This window comes from Eleutherodactylus coqui, chromosome 6 (genome assembly GCF_035609145.1).
Source record: "Eleutherodactylus coqui strain aEleCoq1 chromosome 6, aEleCoq1.hap1, whole genome shotgun sequence".
In the NCBI taxonomy this organism is placed as follows: domain Eukaryota; kingdom Metazoa; phylum Chordata; class Amphibia; order Anura; family Eleutherodactylidae; genus Eleutherodactylus; species Eleutherodactylus coqui.
The window spans coordinates 43,341,457-43,367,430 of record NC_089842.1 but is presented as its reverse complement, the minus strand read 5'-3'; the positions used below and the strand labels follow the sequence as shown (position 1 = coordinate 43,367,430).

At 46.4% G+C, this 25,974-nt stretch overlaps 1 protein-coding gene across 1 annotated transcript in view; it reads right to left on the bottom strand.

The window, feature by feature from the left end:
• The window catches only part of LOC136632081 (putative oxidoreductase YteT), a 122,010-nt gene extending 97,079 nt beyond the window's left edge, over positions 1 to 24,931 (bottom strand). Inside the window, exons 1-3 of the mRNA XM_066606696.1 lie at positions 24,809 to 24,931; positions 9,686 to 9,736; positions 6,892 to 7,002 (exon numbers count right to left, since the gene is read on the bottom strand). Coding sequence (XP_066462793.1) covers positions 6,892 to 7,002; positions 9,686 to 9,736; positions 24,809 to 24,871 — 225 coding nt within the window. The 5' untranslated portion in view covers positions 24,872 to 24,931. The remainder of the gene's footprint in view (positions 1 to 6,891; positions 7,003 to 9,685; positions 9,737 to 24,808) is intronic.
• Between the last annotated feature and the right edge of the window lie 1,043 nt (positions 24,932 to 25,974).

Genomic DNA, 25,974 nt, shown 5'->3' with positions numbered 1-25,974 from the left:
GTGAACGAGCGGTGCCTGCGTATTGTGCGCAAGCATGCACACAAAGTACACTTGTTCTCTGTGCAAAAAAGTTGCAAGTGTATTTTGCAATGTGCTCGTGTAACGCTGCCACAAAGTAACATGTTAAACGCAAATTTAAGGGCCCCTTTACACGAGTGTATACGAAAAAATGCTTGCATGAGCGTTGTGAAAGATGTGCATTTGCGCACATTTTTCTTCATAATACGGTACATGAGCGCAGGACACACCCGCGCGATGATTTTAAAGACTATTTAGCCTGATGAGTTCCAGATGTGTTCTTTTCCCCCCAGAATTACACTGCATATTGCACAATTACGTGGGTATTGAGAACACATTTGCGCAAAAAAAAAAAAAGTAACGAGAATGAACGCATTGAAAGCATGGGTTCTCCAGTGAAGGACTGCCTCACAGGCGTAGGCGCATATACACTCACTATGGCGAGACGTATTTGGGCTATGTAGGGCGCACGATAGTGGGCTATTGTATGCATAGCGCTGCATTTTACTGTACTTTATTGCACTGGTCCCGGCAGCGCCATTACAGAGTAGGCGAGTCAGCTGACTCGGTAGGCCTAGGTGTTCTCGTATAAGCCCAAGAAATCGTGCAGCTCACTGTGTGATTACGGGCAAACGGAGCCTTGTGTGCGGAATTGCGCACCAAAATAAAGCAGGTCTCATTTTTTTCCCCTATGCTCGAAATGCGCAAAAAACCCCCCCAAAAAAACAAGGAACCCATTTAATCCAGTGAGTTCTATTTGTTGCACATTCAGCGTGCAGATTTTCCGAACACAAACGCGGCCGTGTGAGACCGCCCTAATACTACTTTACAAAACGCAGATGTGCGTGTGAGCACCTCCCACAGACCTCTACGGGGCTCTTTGGTGTTCAAACACACACAAGATAGAGCAGATCCTATTTTTTGGTGCCCGCAAAATTTTTGGCATGCGCAAAAACAGTAGTGAGAATGAACCCATTGAAAATCGATGAGTTCTATTTTCCATGCTGTGCACGCAGGATTTTGCGGTGTGCAAAAATAAGCAAAAGCCAGCAAATTTGTTAACGCCCGAAGAGCGTAAAAAATATGGCAGTGTCATACGGACGCAGTCGTGCGTGCATTTGCACGGGCAATGCGCAGAGAATAGAAACCATTGTTTTCAATCGGTTCATTCTCATTTCCACTTTTGCACGCACATTTCACGTACACAAAAAAAACCTCACAACGCTATCCACTTTAGTGCGCATTTGCGCAATGAAGGCCCCATTGTAGTCTATGAGATGTGCGCAAATACACGTCTGAGGCCCGCAAAATTGCGCCATTTTACTGGGAAAAGAATACACTGGGGACTAATTAGGCTAAATAGCTGTCGTAGCTTATTGGTCGCGATGATATCATGGTGCGTTAACTACGATGCCGAAGCATTCTAGTCGCTCCCTCCCCCCCTTGCAGTTCAGTTGGTCATGGTGGTTGAGTTGTGTCAAAGTCCTCCTGGAGTTAGCGGTGCATCTTTCAGTTACGTTGTGGCTTATTTCCCTCTCTTGGTCATTCATACTTTGTTTTGGTTTTCTCCCTTGCCCCTCTGTTAGGGTCGGGTATCTCAGTGTTTCCCAACTCCAGTCCTCAGGGACCGCCAACAGGCCATGTTTTCAGGATTTCCTCAGTGTTGCACAGGTGATGTAATTATTGTCGGTGCCTCAGACATTGCCACAGGTGTTCTTACTATAGGATATCCTGAAAACATGACCTGCTGGTGGTCCCTGAGGACTGGAGTTGGGGACCCCTGGGGTAGCAAACCGAGGGGCGTTTAGCAGGTTCGCACTTTTCAGAGCGGTCAATCTGCTGTTAGGTAGGGACTTATTCCAGTTAGGAGCAGGGTCAGTTTTCCCTCTTATTTTGTGTTTTCCTTTGCCCGGTGTTGACAGTCTTGCATCTGTCCTGGGCAAGGTGTGCATTGTGCCCACCAGGTCGAATGTGACAATTGGCTTTTAACTCCGGCATGGCTGTGTCCCGCGTCCACATGAACAGTCCCGGTTAGCACAAAAGGTTCTGTTAAATTAGCAGATACGCAAGTGATAGCGCAATGTTTTTGTGCCGTGAGTGTCGCACTACGTTTTGCGCATACACTTGTGGGAAGCCACCCTAATTCTCAGTTCTCTTTGAACTGGTTGGAGGAGCCTGGTTGCTGTTGTGTCTTCGGCACACGAAGAAAACAGGTTTTTGCCTTCTTTAATGCTCTACAGCACACACAAGCCTATCAGCCTGGGGGATAATGGGGCAGAATGAACCTACAAGTTTTCTCTTGATGAAGGAATAGCAGAATTTGCACAAAGAAAAACTGGAAAATGTCCTCTGAGTGATTAATTTCTGATCACGTTCTGACCAGCTTAGGGCTCTATGGAATCTATGTTGCCGATTTAGTCATATGAAAAACGCCAAACGGGAACTGAATGGACCTCATTATAGTCAATGTGGTCTGTTCGGTGCTGTTTGGTTAGGTCAAGATGGATCCGTTTGGTAATGGGGTGCCATTTTCCTGCTTTCCGAACAGAGCAGGAAAACAGAAACCCCCATCACAAATGTGAATGAGCCCTTAGGCCTCATGTCCACAGATCCGCAGCAGGTCACCCGCACGCGTGATCCGCGCCCTATAGGGATGCATTGGACACCCGCAGGTAATTTAATACCTGCGGATGTCATTTTCCCTTGAGGCGCGGATTGTGTGTGCGGGAAATCACCCGCAGCATGCTCCATTTTCGTCCGGGTCTCCCGCGCGGACGGCTCCCGCAGGCTTCTATTGAAGCCTATGGAAGGCGTCCGGATCCACGGCACACCCGCAACTGAATTCCTGCTCTCCGGCGTAGGAGAACAGGAGTTCAAAATAAAAAAAAATCCACGGCGCATGAGCGCCGCACGCTGCCGACGTGCCGAGGACATCCGCCGGGCCGAAGACAGAAGATCCGGCCGCGACGGAGGGCAGATCCGCAGCGTCCGGACAGGTAAGTAAATTCTTATTTTTAAGCCTCATGTCCGCGGGAAAGGAGGGAGCCGCTGCGGGATTCTGCATGAAGAATCCGCGGCGGGCCTGATTTTCCCCGTGGACATGAGGCCTTAGGTTGTTGTTGTTTTGTTTATCAATAATAGTTTGCAAATGCAATTCAAAAAAGTAATAAACTAAACATAATTGCAAGTTCTGCAGCTCCACTCCTGGCCTGAAAGTTACTTTTCTGCACTTATTGTGTATGCTCGTTTCGGAGGCGCACATTCAGTTATGTGCCCAGAGCCTAGCACACCATTAACCCGTCCCTCTTCACAAAAACGCTGTGTAAACAGATATCCATACATTTGCTGAATACTAAACTATGCATTAGGTATTAAAGAGGTTGGCCACTTGTAAATTCGATGGGCCATCGATAGTAGATCAGTGAGGGTTCACCACCCGGGATCCCCGCCAATCAGCTGTTCTCTGAGCTGTTGTGCTGCGCTGAGTTCTGCAGCAAGCAGACAGCTCCGTTCCCACTGCAGTGACCAGGTATTGCAGGCTGAGGCCCCATACACTTCAATGGGAACTTTGCTTCTAATACGAAGCCTGGCCTCTGCAGTGGGAATGAGGCTGTGAGCTTCCTGCATAAATCAGCTTAGAGAACAGCCAATCAGTGACAGACCACTGATATACTATTATGTTGGGTTCCCACCGCGGAAATCTCTTATTTTGCCACAGCAAAAAAAACCCACAAAATTTCTGCAGGATAAGCGCAGCTTCAAAACCTGCGGCACTTAGCCGCGGGTTTTGGAGTGGCTTCACCACATGCTTTTCCGTTGCAGCTGGCTCTCCCATAGAGAGGACAGAGGCTGCAAAAAAAAAAAGAATTGACATGCTGTGTCCCAGGAATCCGCGCCGCAGCGCCAGCTAATGCTGGCTTTGTCGTGACCGATGGTCAGCCCTATGGGGCTGGCCAATCGCAGGATTAGCGGCCGCAGGTGGATTTGCCGCTGCGAAATTCCACGGCAAATCCACCTTGTGTGAACCCAGCCTTAATGACCTATTCTGAGGATAGGCCATAAGGCCCTATTTTTTTTTTTTCCTCAGCTATCTAAATAAATATATATATATATATATATATTTTTTTTTTTTTAGAGACTAGGGCCTCATGTCCATGAGCATAATAGAATTGCGGAATCTGCGCATGTCACCCACACGTGTGATCCGCAGTTCAATCATCATAAACAATCATTTGGCATCCACAGGTAATTGAATACCTGTGGATGTCCTTTCCTGATTTGCGTATAACATGTGTTTTAAAAAATAAATTGCAGCATGCTCCATTTTCTATGGATTCCTGTACGGACGGCTTCAATTGAAGTCAACGGAAGTCATCCGATTCGCGGCACGTGTCTTGGATCCACGGGAAGGCAGAATATTTGAAAAAAATTCTAAAAACGCACTGCACATGGCGCACTGGCCATGCATCCGCCGTACATAAGAAAAAAGATCTAGTCGGGACAAAGAAGACCCGCACCGCATCCGGAAAGGTAAGAAAATGTCCATGGCTGCGGGCATGGGTGGATTCCGCATAGAGCTATTTTTTATAGCTTTTTTCACAATTTTTTTTTCATTTTTTTGTCTTTATTAGGGGTAAAAAGTAATTTTTATTTTTAAAATTAGTATATTTACAGTAAGGGGGTGGGTCACTATTACTACTGAGGCTACTGTCAGGGGTCACTATTGCTACTGAGGTTACTGTGGGGGGCGTCACTATTACTACTGAGGCTTCTGTGGGGGGAGGCGTCACTATTACTACTGAGGCTACTGTGGGGGGGGGGTCACTATTACTACTGCGGCTACTGTGGGGGGGGGGTCACTTACTACTGCGGCTACTGTGGGGGGGGGTCACTATTACTACTGCGGCTACTGTGGGGGGGGGGTCACTATTACTACTGAGGCTACGGTGGGGGGGTCACTATTACTACTGTGGCTACGGTGGGGGGGGCACTATTACTACTGCAGCTACTGTTGGCGGCGGTCACTATTACTACTGTGGTTACTGTTGAGGGTAACTATTACTACTGCGGCTACTGTTGGGGGGGGCACTATTACTATGGAGGCTGTGTGTGTGTGGGGGCGGGTCACTATTACTACTGAGGCTGCTGTCGGGGGTTCACTATTAATACTGCGGCTACCGTTGGGGGGGGGGTCACTATTACTACTGCGGCTACTGTGGGGAGGGGACACTATTACTAATAAGGCCACTGTGGGGTGTGGGGTTTGCTATAACTACTGAGGCTACTGTGTGTGTGTGTGGGGGGGGGGGGTCACTATTGCTGCTGAGGCTACTTTGGGGGGGGGGGGTTCACTATTGCTGCTGAGGCTACTGCGGTGGGGTCACTATTACTACTGAGGCTACTGTGGTGGGGTCACTATTACTACTGAGGCTACTGTGTGGGGGGTCACTATTACTACTGGGGCTACTGTGTGGGGGGTCACTATTACTACTGGGGCTACTGTGTGGGGGGGTCACTATTACTACTGGGGCTACTGTGTGGGGGGGTCACTATTACTACTGGGGCTACTGTGTGGGGGGTCACTATTACTACTGAGGCTACTGTGTGGGGGGTCTATTACTACTGGGGCTACTGTGGTAGGGTCACTAGTACTACTGAGGCTAATGTGGTAGGGTCACTATTACTACTGAGGCTACTGTGTGGGGCTCACTATTACTATTGGGGCTACTGTGTGTGTGGGGGGTCACTGTTACCATTGAGGCTACTGTGTGGGGGGTCACTATTACCATTGAGGCCACTGTGTGTGGGGGGGGGGGTCACTATTACTACTGAGGTCACTGTATCAGACACTATTACTACTGGCTCAACTCCGAATGTGGCAGCATACCTCTAGCTGACTTTGGGTCATGCTCGAAATGCTGCAGAATGTCCACAGTGGAAAAAACTGTCAAAATCCATACCATTGGTGCAAATTTTGACTGGAAATAGGCCGCATATCCGCAGCTGATTTCATACTATGCGGCTCTCCCCCTCACCTGCTTCGAAGGATTCACGCAGTCAGCGCTCCCCAGCTTCCAGTTCCCAGCGGCTTAGTCAGGTGATGCTGGTCAGGTGAGGTAACTACAGGTCACTGGAAACTGGAAGCTGGGGAGCGCCGACACAGGAAGCCTACGGAGGAGGCGAGGGGAGCGCTTCGTAGTATGAAATCAGCTGCGAGTACGCGGCTGATAGTTCAGGCTCATGACTGTATACTTATGGTCTGCAACTAATTTACATAAATGTAGAATGTAATGATAGTGTTCTCCCAGCAGGCAGAGATGATACAGGCTCAAGCCACTCAAGTGATGTTGCTCTGATGCATCATGGGATGGAAAGCACAGAATAGTGAAAGAGACAGTACCTGATAAAGCATTAGACAGGAGGCTGTACTACATGGAAGGGATTGCACTATACATAAAGAGACCTCCAGAAGTGTGACGGGCAATCAGGTGAGGGTGGCAGGGATGGAAAAATGTGTTTTCACTTGAGTGGCCCTTTAAGATTTTCCCACCACCCATATTATTAGGAGAGCCAACAGCCAATGTTACCATGAAATGACTCTGTCCACAACCTCAACTTCAAATGGTAAATATTGAAGGGGGAATCCATGGATACGCACTAATATTTCCTTTGATGTGATCTCATAACAGTATTTTATATTCTATGTATTACCCTCAATATCTGTTCAGTGCTTGGGAACCCCACCGATCAGCTGATTGAAGAGGCTGTGGCACTTACAGCAAGTAAGCACTACCCATAAGTGGGACCGGATTAGTTCTTATAAGTATATGTGCTCTAGCCCACAATTAGTCATCATGTGCCGTAAAGTTTTACCTTCATTCTTTTGGGGAAGTTTAAGGCATAATAAGTATAACAAATCCCCCGACTTCCAGCGCCCACTATCAGGACCGTTACACGTTTCACGTCTCCTTTATCAGGTCTTGGCTGAGAAAAGAAAGAATATATTTCAGTTGTTGGATGATGTAAGAAACACATTCATATATCAAAACTATTGGGACTAGAGATGAGCGAACGTACTCGTTAAGGGCGATTTCGCAATTGAGCATCGCTATTTTCGAGTACCTGACTACTCGGGTGAAAAGATTCGGGGGGCGCGGGGGGTTGCAGGGGGGAGTGGGGGGAGAGAGAGAGAGAGCTCCCCCGTTCCCCACTGCTACCCCCCACTCCACCACGCTGCCCCCAGAATCTTTTCACTCGAGTAGCCAGGTACTCGAAAATAGCGATGCTCGATTGCAAAATCGCCCTTAATGAGTACGTTCGCTCATCTCTAATTGGGACATATTAGCAAACACAGTAACATAGTGTGTAAGGCTGAAGAAAAGACACATGCCCATCTAGTTCAGCCTATTACCCCTCAATGTTGATCCATAGGAAGGCAAAAATGAGATAGAAGCCAATTTTCCTGATTTTAGGGGAAACCTAGTCCTTCCCAACTCTAATCTGGCAATCGGAATAATCCCGGATCACCGACCCTTCTGAAGTAATCAGTGACTATAACATGTAATAATGTAATTCTCAAGGAAGGCTCTTGAGTACCAATGCCCAAAACTGTCCACAATATTCCATGTGTGGTATGACCAATGACTTGTAAAGAGGAAGAACAATGTTCTCATCATGTGCCCCTAGACCTCTTTTAATGCACCCCATGATCCTATTTGCCTTGGCAGCAGCTGCCTGACACTGGTTGCTCGAGTTAAGTTTACAGTTAACTAAAATCCCCAAGTCCTTTTCCATGTCAGTGCTCCTCAGTGGTTTCCCATTTAGTGTGTAATGGTGACATACACTCTTTGAAAAAAAAACAAAAACAAGCGCCTAGGAGATATAGGCAGATATACAAATGATGAGAGTTTTGGTGTGATTAGATGAATGGTATTGCCACCTGAGGCCCTATAAGTGGTTCCACCTTTGGCCTATAAAAAGGGCTCTCAGAAGGTGAAAACTTCTCCAGTGCCTGCTGTCCCATCCCGCACCAGTCCTTCGGTATTCCCCCTGACATTTGAGACCATACCATTCCTAGGTCTCTAATTGTTTGTGTATTTTAACCAGCTGAACTGATAAACGAGCATTTTCCCATACTGGCAACTCACATTATTTAATAAAGGAGAAATTTCAAACATTATCATCTTCATTATTTTCTATATCTAAAGTGTTGCACCAAATAACCAGTTTTTCAGTTCTATCCTCCCACTTGTGTAGAGCTTGTTGACCACTAGACGCCTCTACGACACAGAGAAGAGATTTCACCCATTACCAGAGTCTGAGAGGGGCGCATTATTGGGATGGGAGAAGCTGGATGGTCATATCGATGAATTGTCCCCCACCGGGCCGTTCTGACCAGACTGTTAGGGGGTGTTGGGACTAGTTGATGTGTGAGGGCACACTAGGTGACCGGGCTCAGGATGCCCGCAACAGACCACCAGTAGAGAGGAGCGTCTGACCAGACTGTTAGGAGGTGTTCAGATCAGTGGAAGCGTGAGGACACACAAGGTGACTGGGCTCAGGACGCCCCCTACAGACCACCAGTATAGAGGATCGTCTAACCAGACTGTTAGGAGGTGTTCAGACCAGTGGAAGCATGAGGACACACAAGGTGACCAGGCTCAGGACGTGCTCAACAGACCACCAGTAGAGGGTATCATGATCATCCGACAAGCACCAGCAGCTCCAACTGTTTCGTCGTCCGCCATCGAGAGACAAGTGGCGCCATCGTTACACCCCTGCTTCTGTTTTCCAGTGCTCACACTGGGGGAACAATGAGGGGGGCGAAAGTGTAACCCTTACATCCCTGGACTTAGCAGGGTCACCTACTTTTAGCCCTTAGGCGTAGCTTACAGGGTTAAAAGTGGGTGTTAAGAGTCCCTTTAAGTGGAGTGAAAAAACCCATTGTGCCATTTCCCAGGCAGTGTTCATAACGCGGTAAAAATATGTTACCATCAATCTAAGAATCAGTGCCATTATGACGACACTATCATTATAGAGTTTGTTTGTTTTACTACTTTTCAAAACAATTTAAAAAAAAAAACATTTTCTAATGGAACAAAACGCATTTGGTCAACATATTCAGAACCCTAGAACATTTTCACTTTTTGATCGAACAGCTAGCCCCGCTGGGTATGCAGTGGGCTCAGCTTCAGAGTCCGCTTCATACTTACCCCGCACTTCTGTGACATACATGTGTCACAGAGGACCAACTGGTTAAACACAATAACATGAACAGCATGGCTTTGCAGTGCAAAACATAACATTGTAATTATGGCCTCCTGCACCCGGGCGGATATGCATTGCGGAGTCCACGGTGGGCGTCCGCCTCCGGACTCCGCAACAAATACCGCCCCATAGCATGCCTTCTGCTGCAGATGCCATAAAGCACACACCGTGCCCCACTGTTCATACCGGAAGGAAATGTGTGTTTCCAATATGGCCGTCCCAAGGAAACTTTTAAAAATGAATACCAGTAGTTGTAAAAAAAAACAAAAAGACACATCCACATGTATTGTGTACTCGGTTATGGATCTTCAGTGAGGAATCAACAATGCGAACATTGGCCAGAAATAGACGGAGCATTGCTTTAAATGGGAAAATCAGAAAAGCGGGATTTTATACTTACAGTTTCAAAATCAATCGTGTCATGAACCTCGGTTTTTGGCATCTTGGATTCCTGAATCAAGAGACATAAATCAGAATAAGGTGCTGTATATTACCAGCCAGTATACTACTGAACATGTGTCGTGCACACAGGATACAATTACTTGCTTTGACAGATCTTCCTGCTGGATTGTATCCAGGAACTTCTGGTGCCATCAACTATCACAGTAATCATAGCGGATGTACGTTTTTAACCATTTAGGACCAAGCGCCATAAATACATCATGCTTAGTCCTGGTCTTTAACCCCTGAAGGACATGGCCCTTTTTTAATATGATACATTTTAATGGCTAAGAAAAGAAGGTGACTTAACAGCAAGTTTTCAAACCTACTTAGAGCTCTTCCTCAGATCCAAAGAAGCACATTATATATAAATGAAGGTGACCAGACATTCTGATTTAGGCTGGACAGTCCCACTTTGGAACCCTGTGTCCCACTGTCTCCAGGGACCCTAAATGTGACAGCCTTTTGTTCTGCTTTCAGGACACCAGATCTCGGTGACAGTGATTACCAGTCTGGGTGCCGTGGCTCCCCGGCTGATAATCACTCAGCAGATCTGCTACGGGTGCACAAACTGACGGCAGTGTGTGCACCTGGGATCCTCCTCCCCTAAACTCTCCTCCTTGGTTCTGCAGGAGTAGAGGAGAAGCCACTGACAGCAGAGCTGAGCAGAAGAGCAGCAGGGATTAGAAGACGAGGGAGAGGTAAGTATATCGGTCTCGTAGTGGTGGTGGCTATTACTTCTGGCGCTCATATAGGGGACACTATTAATGCTGAGGCCAATATAGGGAACAGGTCGGTATTACTACTGGACCACTGTAGGGGGTCACTATTACTGCTGGGGCTAATATAGGGAACACTATTACTACTGGGGCCAATGTGGGAGTCACTTTTACTACGGGGGACACACTGGGAATCACTATTACTACTGAGGCCACTGAGGGGGTCAATATTACTACTTGGCCATTATAGGAGACACTATTACTACTGATGCCACTATGGGAGTGATTTTTTACTACTAAGGCCACTGTGGGGGTCACTATTACTACTGAAGCTACTGTGGTGGTCACTATTACTACTGAGGCCACTGTGGGGGAAAGTATTACTACTGAGGCCACTGTAGAGGACACTATTACTACTGGGGCCACTGTAGAGGTCACTATTACTACTGGGGCCACTGTAGAGGTCACTATTACTACTGGGGCCACTGTAGAGGTCACTATTACTACTGGGGCCACTGTAGAGGTCACTATTACTACTGGGGCCACTATTACTACTGAGGTGACTGTTAGGGGTCATTATTACTACTGAGGCCACTGTGGGGGTCACTATTACTACTAGGGCCATTATAGGAGACACTACTACTACCGATGCTATTATGGGAGTGACTTACTACTGGGGCCACTGTGGGGGTCACCATTACTACTGAGGCCACTGTAGGGGACACTATCACTACTGAGGCCACTGTAGGCGACACTATTATAACTGGCGCCTATATAGGGAACCCTATTACTACTTAGGCCACTCTGCTAGTGGCAGCATAGCCAAGCTGACTTACAGTATGTTTACATGTGGCGGAAATGCTGCGGAATGTCCACGGCAAATTATGCAGCATTTCCTCATCCAAAAAACAGTCATAATCTGTACCAATGGTGCAGATTTTGACTGGAAATAAGCTACGTTTCCGCAGCTCATTTCATACTAAGCAGCGCTCCCCTCACCTCCTCCGAAGGCTTTCCGCTGTCAGCGCTCCCCGGCTTCTAAGTTCCCAGAGGCCTGGTCAGGTGCGGTCACTACAGGCCACTGGGAACCAGAAGCTTGGAAGCGCTGACAGCGAGCAGCCTTAGGAGGTGGTGAGGGGGAGCGCCGAATCAGCTGATTTCCGTTCAAAATCCGCACTATTGGTGTGGCTTTGACTACACTTTTGGATGTGGAAACGCTGCAGAATTTGCTCCCTATCATTTTTTAAATGGTCCTTTTTAGAATGACGGAAGTAAAATCACTTGTCATGATAAGCCCCACCCCCTGAACACACCTCCCTGTCCTGCTTTGACCCGGGAAAAATCTGGTCACCTTATATAAATACACATCATATAAAAGCCAAAAACATGGCGTGATTCGTTTTAGCACTTTTTAACGCACCTCATCACCCATCATAATGGGATGCATAAAAAAACGCTGTCAGCGCTGTACAATATGTTAAAAAATGCAGTTGAAAATCACAGTAAAATGCTGCGGCTTTGTGAAAGCATGTGTGAGAACGGCCTTACTGAGAACAGTCACATTTTTCTCTTTTAGCTAACCTGGTACCAAATTTTTTTTTTCAAACTACAAACAAACCCATTTCATGCTAACCTGCAGACAGTGGAAGAGAAGGCAATATATGACTAAAAGGATCAGACTACACAGTTTGTTTGTAGTCTGTAACCATGGCGACACATAGATCAGCATATCAAGCTGTATGAAGAAAACCGAAGGGTGGGTGACAGCTATATTATGTATATGTCTAGTTTTCGACTCATTCTCACCATCTATAGCCTTGGGATGGTCCAGTCCACCCTATGTACTTACTTATCTAGATCTATTATGTCCTCTCCATGTAACAACTTCTGTATTTTATCTTGGCAACCAGTCTGCTTCCTCATATAACTCTAGGTCAATGTGCCATCTGTACTTCGGTCTCTTACTACTAGGCCCACTCTTACACCACCACTATCTTGCCTTGTACGCCTAGCTACCCACCCCGATAACAATATCATAGGACAATGCATATGGAAATGTTATAGTTTGCAATACAAAATCCTATGATGGGTTCCAAAGTTCTGGACTGTAGTGAAGTTTAACTTCCCCACCAAAAAAAAAGAAACAACCTGCCCAGATGCAGATTGGCCATAAGCTCTACAAGGAGAAATCCCGGTAGGCCCGTCAAGTCATGGGCCGGTCTGGTGAGGCAGGGCTGGCGTCAGCAACCGTGTACATGCCCGGACTCACTGTACTCCAGTGGGATCACTACATCTGAATTAGGGTTGATACAAGATGGAGCACTTGCTATAGAACCTGGTCTACCGCTAGATCCATGGAGCTGCTGCAGGCTGATTGTGGCGGGGGGACCTTTCATTACAGAAGGCAGTGTGGTTGTGTGGCATAGAGGTGGTACTACAGCTTGTGTCATCAAGTGACATTGCTTCTAATTTAAATGTCGCCCTCCGATTCCTTTTTGGCGCGATAAAGAGCTGAGCTGGTGCAACTGCGCACTCCACTCAACCCATCCAGGCCCAGAGAAATGAGCGGATGACATCTTATAGCACAGATCCAGCAGCAGCTAGTACTTTTGTCGGCCCTTCTGCTAGTTCACCTACAACGCGAGTCCACTTCTAGATTTTTTTTTTCCAGGGCCATTTCAAGTTCAGAATCCACCCACTGGACTGGCCCACTCAAAAGGGTTAAAGTATCACTACTAGCTAACACTACTAGTATTCTTGTAATCCCTTTTTATTTTCATGTTGGAAATCATTGCAGATTTCATAAGCTGCTACTACAGGATGACGAGTGGAAATGAATCGATGCATTATAAAAAAAAGTACAAGATTTGCCAATCCACTGATGAAAATGGTCTTTAACCTAGATTTGAAGAAAGATGTGACCCAGAAACCACCTTTGTAGCATGCAAATGTTTAGCTGCAAAAAATTAAAAAAAAAGATCCCACATACTGAACGGAAGTGAGAAAAACCACTAAGGAAGTGGTAAAGAGAAAAGACAGGAGGTCATAGCCTTAAAGGAGATTTAAACATTAAAAGACACCAGCGTATTCTTATCGGCTTGAATTTCACATGGACTCCCTTGTTTCCTTAGAACTGCGGTGTCAAACTCTTTTTCACCAAGGGTCATTTCAGTATTATAGTTGTCTTCAAAGAGCAGTTTTCTAATTGTAAGACTGTATTTTAAAGGATATATTAAAAAGAGAGATCAGAGCAAGGTTCTAGTCCAGAAAAATTGGGGCACAACTCCCCAACACAGACTCTAAACTGCCAGGTAAAATTATGGTGAGTCAGCAGAACCTTGTGAAAGGTTCCCAAGAAATTTCTTAGGGCAGAGCCCTTACTTTCTGGGTTATGCATTGGTTTAACACAATGTCCTTTCTGATCCGTACAGCCGACTCACATGATATGGACACGCAGGCTGGAACAGAAGGTTCTCTGCAGGATGGTAGCGGGGTGCAGCTGGGATATTCAAACTGCACGGTATTCCAAAATAGGCTCAGAAGGAAAAGCAAGCAGTGAAGTGCACACCAGAGGCTCTGGGGGCTGCAGTAACAGCTACAGCACTCAGTCCACTTCACAGAGTAGGACCAAGATAGCGGCCACAATCTCAGTACGAGCGGTAGGCTGCAAACGAGTCCACAGTGTGCCAGAGGGTCTTACTAGCACAGCTCAGGACCCTCCGATCTAGAAGAGGCTCTTCTGTGTTCTGACCTAATAGGCCACATAAGATGACATGGTGCGCTGGATTCATCTCGCGGGCTTTGAGTTTCACACATATGCCCTAGAAAATACATCACTTTCAACTAGATAACAGTTTGAAAATCAATCAGGTGGCAACTCTGCTTCTACAAGGTTAAAATTGTATAAATGGGTAAGGACCTTTCAGGGAGGTCACGTGATTTAATTTAGTTTTGCTCTGCCATGACCTTAAAGGGGTAAACCGCTGCCATGACTATCAGCCAAAGCCTATCGGAGGAGCTAAATGCTTAGCACAGTGCTGTTTCTGTAGCTCTCATTAAAGTGAATGAGAGCTATGGAAACAGCAAATCGCACTGTGCTACTCTGTTGCCGTAACTCCCATTGACTTCAATGAGAGCTATGGAAACAGCGCTGTGCTAAGCGCTCTGCTATTTCTGACAGGTGGTCGTAACAGAGCTTCCAGGTTTCCCAATCTCAGCTATGAAAAGCTAAGATGGGAATACGCCTTTAAGCTCTGTGCTGATTGGCTGAGAGAATGAATTTATAAAGGGAGGCCTAAGAACCGTTCAGAAATAGAGCAGAACAGAGTCCTATCCAGGCAGCCTATCGTAGTGGCCAAGGCCTCCACCATCATGGAGCATGGCACAGGCCATGGAGCAGCGTCATATAACCAGCAAGTGTTGTAATGTAGCTTAAAATTGGAATGCGTGGCAGCCAGCAGTGTCCCAGCCTAAATCGTGATTGAATGGTCTGTGCAGACTACTGGGGAGATAACCCACGAGTGGATCCCATTTTCTGAAGCCAATACTGGGAGTTGCAAGCTGATTGCAGACAGCATCGTCCGAAGGCTGCCATGAGAGTATGTTGCAGATAGACTCATACAGAGTCTGTTGGACCATGAGTAGCTGGTTCTTTGGACTGACCGCTATGGAAAAGCCTATATCAGGAAAGCAATAATTAGTGCATTCTTTCCCCCGATATACGCAAAATCCTAGGCCAGGATGGGTGTCTAGGACCTTCTGGGACTACCCAAAAGGGTTAATGCTATCGAATGGTGTTAAATATGGCACCATTTTTAGTGCAAGGCCTTGCAGCGCTATTGCTTCGGGTATTTTGTGCCGGAGCTCCAACTGAACCTCTGAACGGAGGTTCCAATGTGGATGTGAAGGCAGCCTTACTCCTTGTATTTCAGCTTACTGTCGTCAAGGTGGTGGTGAAACCAGTTTCCTGCTCCTTACATCTCAGAGAACATTATTGAAAAGAGCTGTTGGGGACACTTTACACGTCACCATGTATTGTCTGTTCCCATAGAAAGCCTTCACTGCCTCCAGATAAAAGGAATTACACTACGTCAATAGATAAAGGGACAAAACAGGGTGGGCCATCACCAAGAACCGAGATCTGCTAACTCTACAGAAGAATAGGAGTAGTTTCCTCCAACAACAAACATCTAATTGCTGATCCTTATATCTGTTCTGGCTCAGCAGAGATATTCATATTATACAGTGAATCCCATATCAAACTGGCTGCATATAGCATATATATATTTAAAAGAGGAGAATGTGTTTGTATATATGTTTCTCTGGCTTCAGAGGCTCCTATGTGCCTTGGTGGATCTCAACCAGACTTGATCCACAAGCTCTTCATGATCCATCTTAAAAAAACAAGGATGAAAGGGGTTTCAACAGTTTGTTGCTCACAGCAACTAATAGCAGCATAACTTTCATTTTACTAGAGAGCTTAAAGGGGTTGTCTCGAGGAAGCAGTGAATTTTTTTTTTTTGCCCAGTCCCCCTTATTAAGCATACATTACTAAGCCCCCTGTAAATGACTTTTCTAGCCGGTTTCTACTTACAGTTCCAGCGTTTCCCCAAGATGGCCGCCGGCTCTTTTCCCGTTGCTTGCTGTAGCCCGACGTGCGCGCTCCCGAGACGCTACCAGCTGTGTCTCCCTGACAACCAGATGCCCCGCAGCCGCCGACCGGACCCACCGCAGCCGCCAACCGGACCCACCGCGGCCGCCGACCACGGCACACGCTCTTGGGCCACAGTCACCCACCGCCAGGCAGCAGGTAACCGGCGCTAGGCCCCGGCTCCCCCGCGCTAGGCCCCGGCTCCCCAGCGCTAGGCCCCGGCTCCCCAGCGCTAGGCCCCGGCTCCCCAGCGCTAGGCTCCGGGGCCACAGCGCTAGGCTCCAGGGGCCACAGCGCTAGGCTCCGGGGCCACAGCGGCAGGCCCCGGGGCCACAGCGGCAGTCCGTCACTCGTCACCCCCGTCAGTCCGTCACCCATCACTTACCTGGGCGGCTGGGCGGCTGGGCTGGGCAGCTGGGTGGCATGGCTGGGCGGCACGGCTGGGCGGCTCAAGTTTCTGCACCTTCCTCTAAGAGAGGATGGTAGCAGAATGGCCGCTCCAGCGCGCTTCCGAGAAGCTACAGCTCGTCTGTGCATGCGCAGAAGAGCTGTAGCGGCGAGCACACTGAAGCGGCTCGTGCTCAGAGCAGAAGACCGGACTGCGCAAGCGCGTCTAAAAAAGCAAGCCGCCAGCGAATTTAGACGGAACCATGGAGACGAGGACGCTAGCAACGGAGCAGGTAAGTGAATAACTTCTGTATGGCTCATATTTAATGCACAATGTACATTACAAAGTGCATTAATATGGCCATACGGAAGTGTATAACCCCACTTGATTTCGCGAGACAACCCCTTTAACCCTTTCATAACTAAGGATCATTGACGCTCCTGCATCCAGGTTACATCCTGCAGCTCTGATATTCAGACTTTCAAATAAAATCATAACTTTTTTTTACATTTTCAGGTGACAAATCTACTACATGAGGGCTTGTTTCTTGTGTGATAGGTTCTAGTTTTCAAAGGTACCATTTAATTTACCCTATAGTGCATTGGAGGTCTTTTAAAAAAAATTCTAAGTTGGGTGAAGTCAGGAAAAAAAAATTGCAGCAATTTGGGGTGGCTTTATTTTTACGGCATTCATCAAAGCACTAACGACCACTTTTTCATGAGTGAGTGTGTTACATGCTCCACCCCTGATCATATGACGGTGATGTCATCGCAGGGCCTATAGCATAAAGCATGCAGAGCCTGACAATAGCCGTGTGCTGACAGGACCTGTCATGATCAGTCACCTGGGCTCTGACTTTCGCCCCTGATCACGACAGTGATGTCATCATAGATGCTTCACTTTATTAAAAACCTGCAGAGCCAGATAACACCTGTGTGACGACAGGATATGTGATGATGTCACCGTCATGTGATCAGTCATTGTCTCTTAGCTCTGACCCTGGTTACATGATGGTGACGTTATTACATCACAGATCTAAACCAGCAGAGGCCGATGAAGAATGCATGTAGCACAACTGTATGTGGTGTGTGTGACGCGTGCATGCGGCAGAGCTCTGCGTGTGCGTGACGCCCATGTGGCAGGGCTTTGTCTGTGTGTGTGACAACTTTTTAATTTTCTGTTAATGGGGCTGTATGAGGGTTTGTTCTTTGCAGGACAACCTGTAGTTTGTAATGGTATCATAGGGGAGGAAAAGAAAACTTTTTCAGAGCTTTTTATGACTCATTTTGGAGACAGAATGACTAAAAAAGAATAATAAAAAAAAAAAATTAAAAAAAAGCAAAATTTTTTTCTAACCTAGTAAAGCGGGAGGATATTGCGAGATCGGCCCATGAAACTTGACCCCATATCACGCTCACAAACTTGCGATTTCCCGTGAATGTGAGGCATTTTTGTATTAAAAAAAAAAGTACCTTGCATCACTTCAGGAAAGTAGCGATCCTCCGTCATGGTTGACAGCCGCGGCGTAGGATTAAGGTGTGTTTCCCATTGTTTTCAATCGGAAACCTTCCATCGCATCACACTAGCGTGCAACTAGCATGTGGTGCGATGCTACCGCTGGCACCATTCAAAACAATGGGTACTGCGATGCGAGGGCACACCCAAAGATAGGACATGCCAGGATTTTTTACCCGCATCGCAGTGTGGAAAAAGAAAATTGCTCATGTGTATGACCCCATTCAGGATTCATATTTGTGCGAGACTTATGCATCTTGTAACACACAAATCAAGCACCAGAATCTCGGCCGTGTGAATCTGGCCTTACTCATGCAAGATTGACAATGTAAATTTTAATATATCGAACCTTTATGGATGGAGTGATACCAATTTTTAGATTTTTTTTTTTTTGATGCAACAACCAGAAAACATTTTTTATTTTTAATTAAAAACTTTATTTTATAAATATTTTTACTTTTTTCTTTTTATTAGTCCCCACATGGGACGTAATTTGCGATTGTTTGCTCATTCTGGACAATGCAATACTAGAGTGTTGCATTATACTATATTTTAACAGGCTACCTATTAAAGATTTGACACAGGTACATCTTTAATAGGCAAACTATCATGGCTACCCTAAAGGCCCATTTAGGCACAACGATTATTACTCAATAGATGTCTTTTCAGTGACTTTTGAGCGATAATCGTTATCATTTACAGCGCAAGATGATCGCTCAAATGTTGAGCGTTCACCTTGCGCTTCGGGCAGAGGATGCAGAAAACAAGTGGGGCTGCTTGTCTTCTGCATCAAGCTGTTCTCCGCTCGGAGCGCCCGGCTGTTATACAGCTGAGTGCTCAGAGCGGAGGATGCAGATGAAAAGAGGGGTGTCCCCGCTTGTCTTCTGCATCCAGCTGTTCTCTGCTTGGAGCGCCCGGCTGTTATACAGCTGAGCGCTCAGAGCGGGGGATGCAGAACACAGTTGGACCGCTCTGTTCTTCATACCCAGCCTTTCATCAGGGAGCGGGATACAGCTGAAACAATAGTATCAGCTGTATGCCGCTGTGAATCAGTGATAAGGCTCATCGTTGTCTTTCAGCACGCTGAAAGACAACGATGAGCGACGGCTTAATGAAACCTGCACGAAGTCAGTGCAGGTACACACAACGATTATCGCTCAAAAGCCGTCTTTTGAGTGAATTTTGAGCGATAATTGTTGTGTCTAAATGGGCCTTAAGGCTCTTGAAGCCCCCATCCTGCTATGAAACACCCGCAATATTTTTGTGGGGAGGCCACTCTGGACATTTAAATCCAAATCGGAACATTTTAATGCAGCTGTCAGACTAACCAAGGCATTTAAAGAGTTAAGAGCCACAATCAGAGTTATCTGTGATCGCAGCCGTCGTGGGCGGGTGTCAGCTGTCAAAGACAGCCGATACCCGCCGAGTATGGAGTGGGTTCGGTTCGGTTCACAAGTCCGCTCCATACACAGCATATACTATGGGTGCATGCAGTTAGGATGTAAATAGTCATATGTGTGTCAGAAAGGGGCTAAAGAATGATGACTGGTTGTTATGTGCAACAATCAGTTTTTTGCAGTTTCAATAAACGAGGCCTATTTCGTAATGATAAAATTAAGATACTTTGTGATTCAGCGTGGTGAATAACTTAGATATTTGGTGAATCTGGAATGCCCCAGAAAAAACCCATCAGACAAGTTGAGCTGAAAGCAAGGAAAGAAAAGCAGGTGAGACAAGTGAACAATGTGATCAATGACTTAAAGGAAATCTGTCACCGATGTTTACCTGATAAGCTAAGCTGGTAAAGTAAGTGGAATCTGGTGAAGTAAGTCTTAGGTCTCTTTCACACGGGCTACGAAATCATCGCTACAAAAACACATGTATGTGGAGCTCATGGTTTCCAATGGATTCTTTCGGGCTACAAAACATCTCTCGTGTAAAAGAGCCCATTGGAAACCATGAGCTTAACATACATGCATTTTGTAGTGATGATTTTCACATATGTGCGTTTTGTAGCAATGATTTTTTAGCGAGATTTTGTAGCCCATGTGAAAGAGGCCTTATAGTTACCTTACCTGTCGTTCTTCTCCAGTGTGAACACTGGAAGCCACCACTGAATGCATTGAGCACCACTGCTAAGTAGTCCACCCATTCTAATTTGATAATGGGCAGATTACTTATCACACCACTCAATATGACTCATTGGGTCACCTACTTTTAGCCCAGAAACTTAGTTTATAGGACTAAAAGTAGGTGACAGATTCTCTAAGAATGAGCAGGAAAGAGCCAGGACATCAAGGGCTGCAGAGACCCCAGAACAGCATGAGGTACAAATTCAGAAAGAGAGAGGAAGAGCCAGTGCATCAAGGGAGTCAGAAACCCCAGAACAGCATGAAGCCTGACTTCAAGTATTGATGGAAAGAGCCAGGACATCAAGGGCTGCAGAGACCCCATAACAGCATGAGGTACAAATTCAGAAAAAGAGAGGAAGAGCCAGTACATCAAGGGAGTCAGAAACCCCAGAACAGCATGAAGTCTGACTTCAAGTATTGATGGAAAGAGCTAGGACATCAGAGGCTGCAGAGACCCCGGAACAGCATGAGGTCTGAATTCAAAATGAAAGGAAGAGAGCCAGGACAGCAAGGAATACCCGGGCAATGTTGCTAGGAAGATAAGCTAGGAAGATAATAAAACAGTGTACTGTAAAATTCTAATCTCCTCCAACGAGTGGCTGCAGATAGCAAAAATGTGATCATTTAACTCTATAGAGAAAATTCACATAAATCATTCATCTTTAGCAACAGCAGGGCCTGGCTGCAAAGTGTAGGCTGGGGTGCAAACAAACAATGTTTGTCCATGAGCAGTGGCCCTCCATAACGTGTTTACCTCCGTGCCTTCTGTACCATAAATTCAACACCAAAATTAAACAATATATTCCAAAATTAGTGGCAAGGCAGTACACAGAATAGCCTGTGTATGCGGAGGTGCTAGTGAGCAGGGGCAGCTGTATGGGAGTGTCTGGAGGAGTTAAAATCTCCAGATATTTGCTGCTGAAGCTGGGAGGAGGCTGAAAGCCTAAAGTCTGTGGCTGACCAGGCTGTGGTACGGCCAACAAAGCTGACAGGGAAGGACGCCCCTAGACTGACATTCTGGTTGGGTATGCTATTGGACATTACTGTGGTGTTAGGCCACTGCGTTTCTTTATTTATATTTGCTTGTCAGGGTGCTGCACCTTAAGACTATCAGCTTATTTTTGTGTAAGTACACACAAACCAACGCCTTCATCTATTAGAGGAAATAAAGCTTTCTGATATTCTTCAATGGGATCCCCTAGGACAGTGTTTCTCAACTCCAGTCCTCAGGACCCCCCAACAGGTCAGGTTTTCAGGATTTCCTCAGTATTGCACAGGTGATGTAATTATTGTCAGTGCCTCAGACATTGCCACAGGTGTTCTTACTATAGGAGATCCTGAAAACATGACCTGTTGGGGGGTCCTGAGGACTGGAGTTGAGAAACACTGCCCTAGGAGCTCATGATAAGTAAACACATCAGATAACATGTGAAGGTTCTGACATCTGTATATAGTGGTGTCAAGAGATACCAGCACCACCTTCATCTGCTGTCTCAAATATGTATGTTATAATATGGCGGTATACAGAGTTGATGACGGATGGCAGTACACTCCATGACATGCTGTTCATCAGACTATATATTACTCTAGTAGCAGAGCTTCAATTAGGAAAATTTTGAAAATACAGTATTGACCACGATACACCTCAAAATATGGTCCGTCAAGGCAGGCTGTATTTACACAGTAAGTATGCGCCAGTTTGAAAGAAAAAAAAAAGCGGGAAGATAGGTCCTACTCTATAGAAAAGCTACGTGTGAGAAAGATAGGGCAAATCCTATTTTTTCTCACGCATAGTATTAACGCAGGAGAATCCCGCTAGTGAAAAGAAAACAATTGAAATCAATGGTTTCATTTCGTCCGAAAGGTCGTCCCAGCAAAAATTGTTCCTGTGCTTTTACACAGGCACGATCATCACTAGTGCCGCCCACCTCCATTCACAGTAAACAGGCAGTTTATAAGTGAACGACTGCCTGTTCACACGGGCCGATCCCTTGTTCAGTTTACTGCATGCAAAAGCTGAATGACAAACATTGTTCAGTCGGGGTGTGCCTTTACACTCAACGATAATCATACAGATTCTAACTGGATCGCAGGAATCCGAATGATAATAATTGTTTCATGTAAAATTACTTAGATAAGTGACAATGGAATGAATGCAAGCCTCTAATTAGATGTGGTTCATCTTGGGCTGGCCGTGTGCTGACATCTACGGGACTAAAAGCTTATACTCGGCCACATCCACTTTTTAGAAAAGTCATGAGGAAGGCATAAAATGTGGAAAAGTTGCATATTTTTGTGCAAGTGGGACTTGCTCAAAAATGTGCAACTTTTTTAACAGCACAATTCTGGCGTAAAGTCGTTTATGAATTCATCCTATGTATGCAGGAAGCAGGGCGGCGGCTTCACTCGCAGTGTTTTCGTGAACAACGCCTGATTTTTTAATTGCATTTTTATTAACTTTTTTTGTGTTTTCTTTTAGCAGCCACATCTCTGATTGAATGGGTTGTACTAAGATAGCAAGGTATTCATAGGATAGAGCAAAGCTTGCTGATTGATGGAGGTCTTACTGCCGAGACCACCACCAATCGCGAGAACGGGGGTCCCGTGTCCCCCAGCTGAGCATGCGCAGTCAGCGCTACATTCACTTTCAATGGGGCTATGGAGATACCTAAGCAGCACCCGCTCAGGTATTTTGTCGACCCCCTTGAAATGAATGGAGCGCTGACCTCGCATGCTGAACCAGTGCTCCTCTTATTTCAGCTGTCACTCTGGGGGGACCACCGCAGTGACAGGCAGAAGGGGCCACGGGAGTCCTGTTCTACAGATCAGGGGGGTTCAGCAGTAAGACCCCCACTGATCAGCACCCTATCTCCCATCCATAGATAACTTGGAATCTGGTACTACCCCTTTAGTCCGGCTTCACGTGGGCTTATTGGCAGGCGCAATACACTGAGATTAGAACTTTCAACGTGTTCATTCAGATTTTTCTGCGTTTTTTGCGCACCATAGGTCCCCGTAGAAATCAATGGTGGGGGTGCATAAATGCGCGCACAATACGCAAGGAGATGCGTGGAATGCTGCCTAGTTCTGCTGGAAAAGAACACGTCTGGAACTAACTAGCCATTTCAATCGGTGCGTCTGTTTGCCGCGTGCAAATAAAGATACCTTGCAAGTGCAAAAAGTACTGTAAAATATGCCGGTGCGTGCGCAAAAAAAAGCCTAGTTCATTCTGCAAAAAGGATATGCTCATTCGCGCGTAAATACACGTACGTTCATGTGAAGCCGGCCTAAGGGCTTATTCACACCGAAACATTTGCGTGTACAAAATCTGCGAGTGCAGAACATAGAATCCGTTGTTCTCAATAGGTTCCTTCTCACTGATCATTTTTGCGCGCACATTTTACTTGCGTGAAAAAAAACGAGATGCTCTATTTTTGTCCCCATAGAACTCTATGGGGGTGTCCAAATGCGCACATGTGTACACGCGGGGATGCGCGAATTACTACGCATACCCACAAACACTGGCATACAATTTGGCTTAATAGCCATTTAAATTAGGTCAGGGGCGATTCCCCCGACCGTGTCAAATACGTGCAGTATTTGCGCGGACACGGGCGCAAAGAAGGCTCCTTCAGGCTAAGTTCACACGGGTGAGTGCAATATTGCGCTGTGATACTCAGCCTGATATCACGCTCGCCAATATGTAATTTCTACTGTGGATGCGAAGCGGTTTTGTATTAAAAAAAAACAAATCTCTTGTATCACCTCGGAAAAGCAGCAATCCTCCAGCGTGGCGGATCGCGGAGGGTTTCCCAATGTTTTCAATGGGAGACCGCATTGCGTGCACTTTGCATGTAGTGCGATGCTGCCACTGGTCCCAACGAAAGCAATAGGCGATGCGATGCACTTCTGCTAATGTGACGGACATTTGTCATAAATCGACTTCCGAAGCTTTGCCAACGTTTATGAGAGGAGGACAGCGGAAAATCTGCGAATCAGTGTGGAAATTATTTTTAAATGCTTGCCGGCAATCACGTATGCGATTTTTTAAATTTTTTTTTTGTATTCCCCACACAGATGCACTGCGGATCATTTGCGCAGGAAAAAAAAAATAGCAAGCCCAAAGTGACCGCCTCCCCCCCTTTTCCGGAGACGTATCTGCCTACAAATCCACAATTAAATTGCGGATCGCTCGCTTCCATAGAGATCATTAGAGCCCATCTGCGCAGATTCCATGGTGAAATGGAGCAGCTGGGAAAAAAAATACGCAAAATAAATCTGCAAGTGTGGATGGAGGTGCGGACGCTCCATGCTTTCCTATGGGCGGCTGGAACTGCGGATCTTCTGTGCGGGTGCCGATCACGGATTCCGCAAATCACATCCGCCCGTGGACATGAGGCCACATAGATTGCCTGCAAACATCAGATGCAAAATCCTTGTAGTCCATCCCAGCGTTCCCCAACTCCAGTCCGCAGGAACCCCAGCAGGTCAGGTTGTCAGGATGTCCTCAGCATTGCACATTATCATCAGTCCCCAGACATTGCCGCAGGTGTTCTCACTATAGGATATCCTGCAGACATGACCTGTTGAGGTCCCTGAGGACTGGAGCTGAGAAGCACTGGGATAGCCGGCGGTGGTGGACCTACTAGCAGGCACCGAGACAACCTGTTCTACAGACCTGAGCGGAGGACGCGCCTTGGGTTTTGTTGCCTGACTTGGAGAGCTTCTTGAAGAAGTCCATGCTGTCCTTCTGTCAGCAGTGCGGAAGGAGAAGACTGGAGGCAAAGACGGCCGTACAAAGACTGCAGGAAGAGCTCCCCGCACACATTGGCTGCTGCTGTAGGGCAGCGAGAGGTTAACGGCACAAACCCCTCCTCTCACATGCTGAACTATTAAACGCTGCTTCAGTCCCATAAACCGAAGACAATTGGAAGATCCGGGAAATTTGGTGATAAACATCCGTAAATATAAATACAGACGGTTTCGCAAGAAGCGCCACTTTTATTTCATCACGTAATTTGTCTAGAGCCGTGCTCGTTTCCAGAAGTCCTCGGCGGTCGCCACTTTCAACATCTTCTGAGACGACTCCGTGTTCATCTAGAACCAACGCAGGTGTCCGCTTTATTTGTTTGCGCCAATTTTCCAGCGCAATTTCTGTCCGACTGCGATATGGAAGGAACTCGCACAGAGAAATAAGCCATTCATATGCACATTGCGAGATAGAAGAATCACTGGATGTCTATTGATTCTGTTTAAGGGCGGCTTCACACGAATGTATGCGTATTTGCACGCACCTGAGTCCTGCGTATTGACGGAATGAATTATGCATTTTCGCGCACGCATCGGGGTATTACTGTATTTTTTTTGTGGCCACAAGGCATGTTCATTTGCGCGTGGCAAACAAAGACGCACCAATTGAGATGGCTAATTAGTCTGAGTTCCAGATGTGTTCTTTTTCCTGCGCCAATTACGCAGTGCTTCACGTATTTCCTAGCGTATTTTGACTTCTATGTGAAGTTTTGGTGCGCAAATGCGCAAGACAATAGAGCATAATGCGTTTTGGGTTTTTTTAGGCGTGACCGAAACGTGCAGGAGAAATATGTGCGTGTGATCAAACCCATTCAATGGGTTCTATGAAATGCGTATTGCGCGCAAATTTTGTGTGCGCAAATATAACCATGTGAAAGGGGCCTAAGAATTGCGCATTATTCCCTGTGTGGTAAAAAAAGAAAAATCGCACTTCCATGTCAATGCGAGTTTCCTGCAGTTTTCTAATTTCTACTATTGGCAATTTTTTTTATGCGTGTGAAAAATGGCCGTGTGAAACTTGCGTAAATTTTAGTG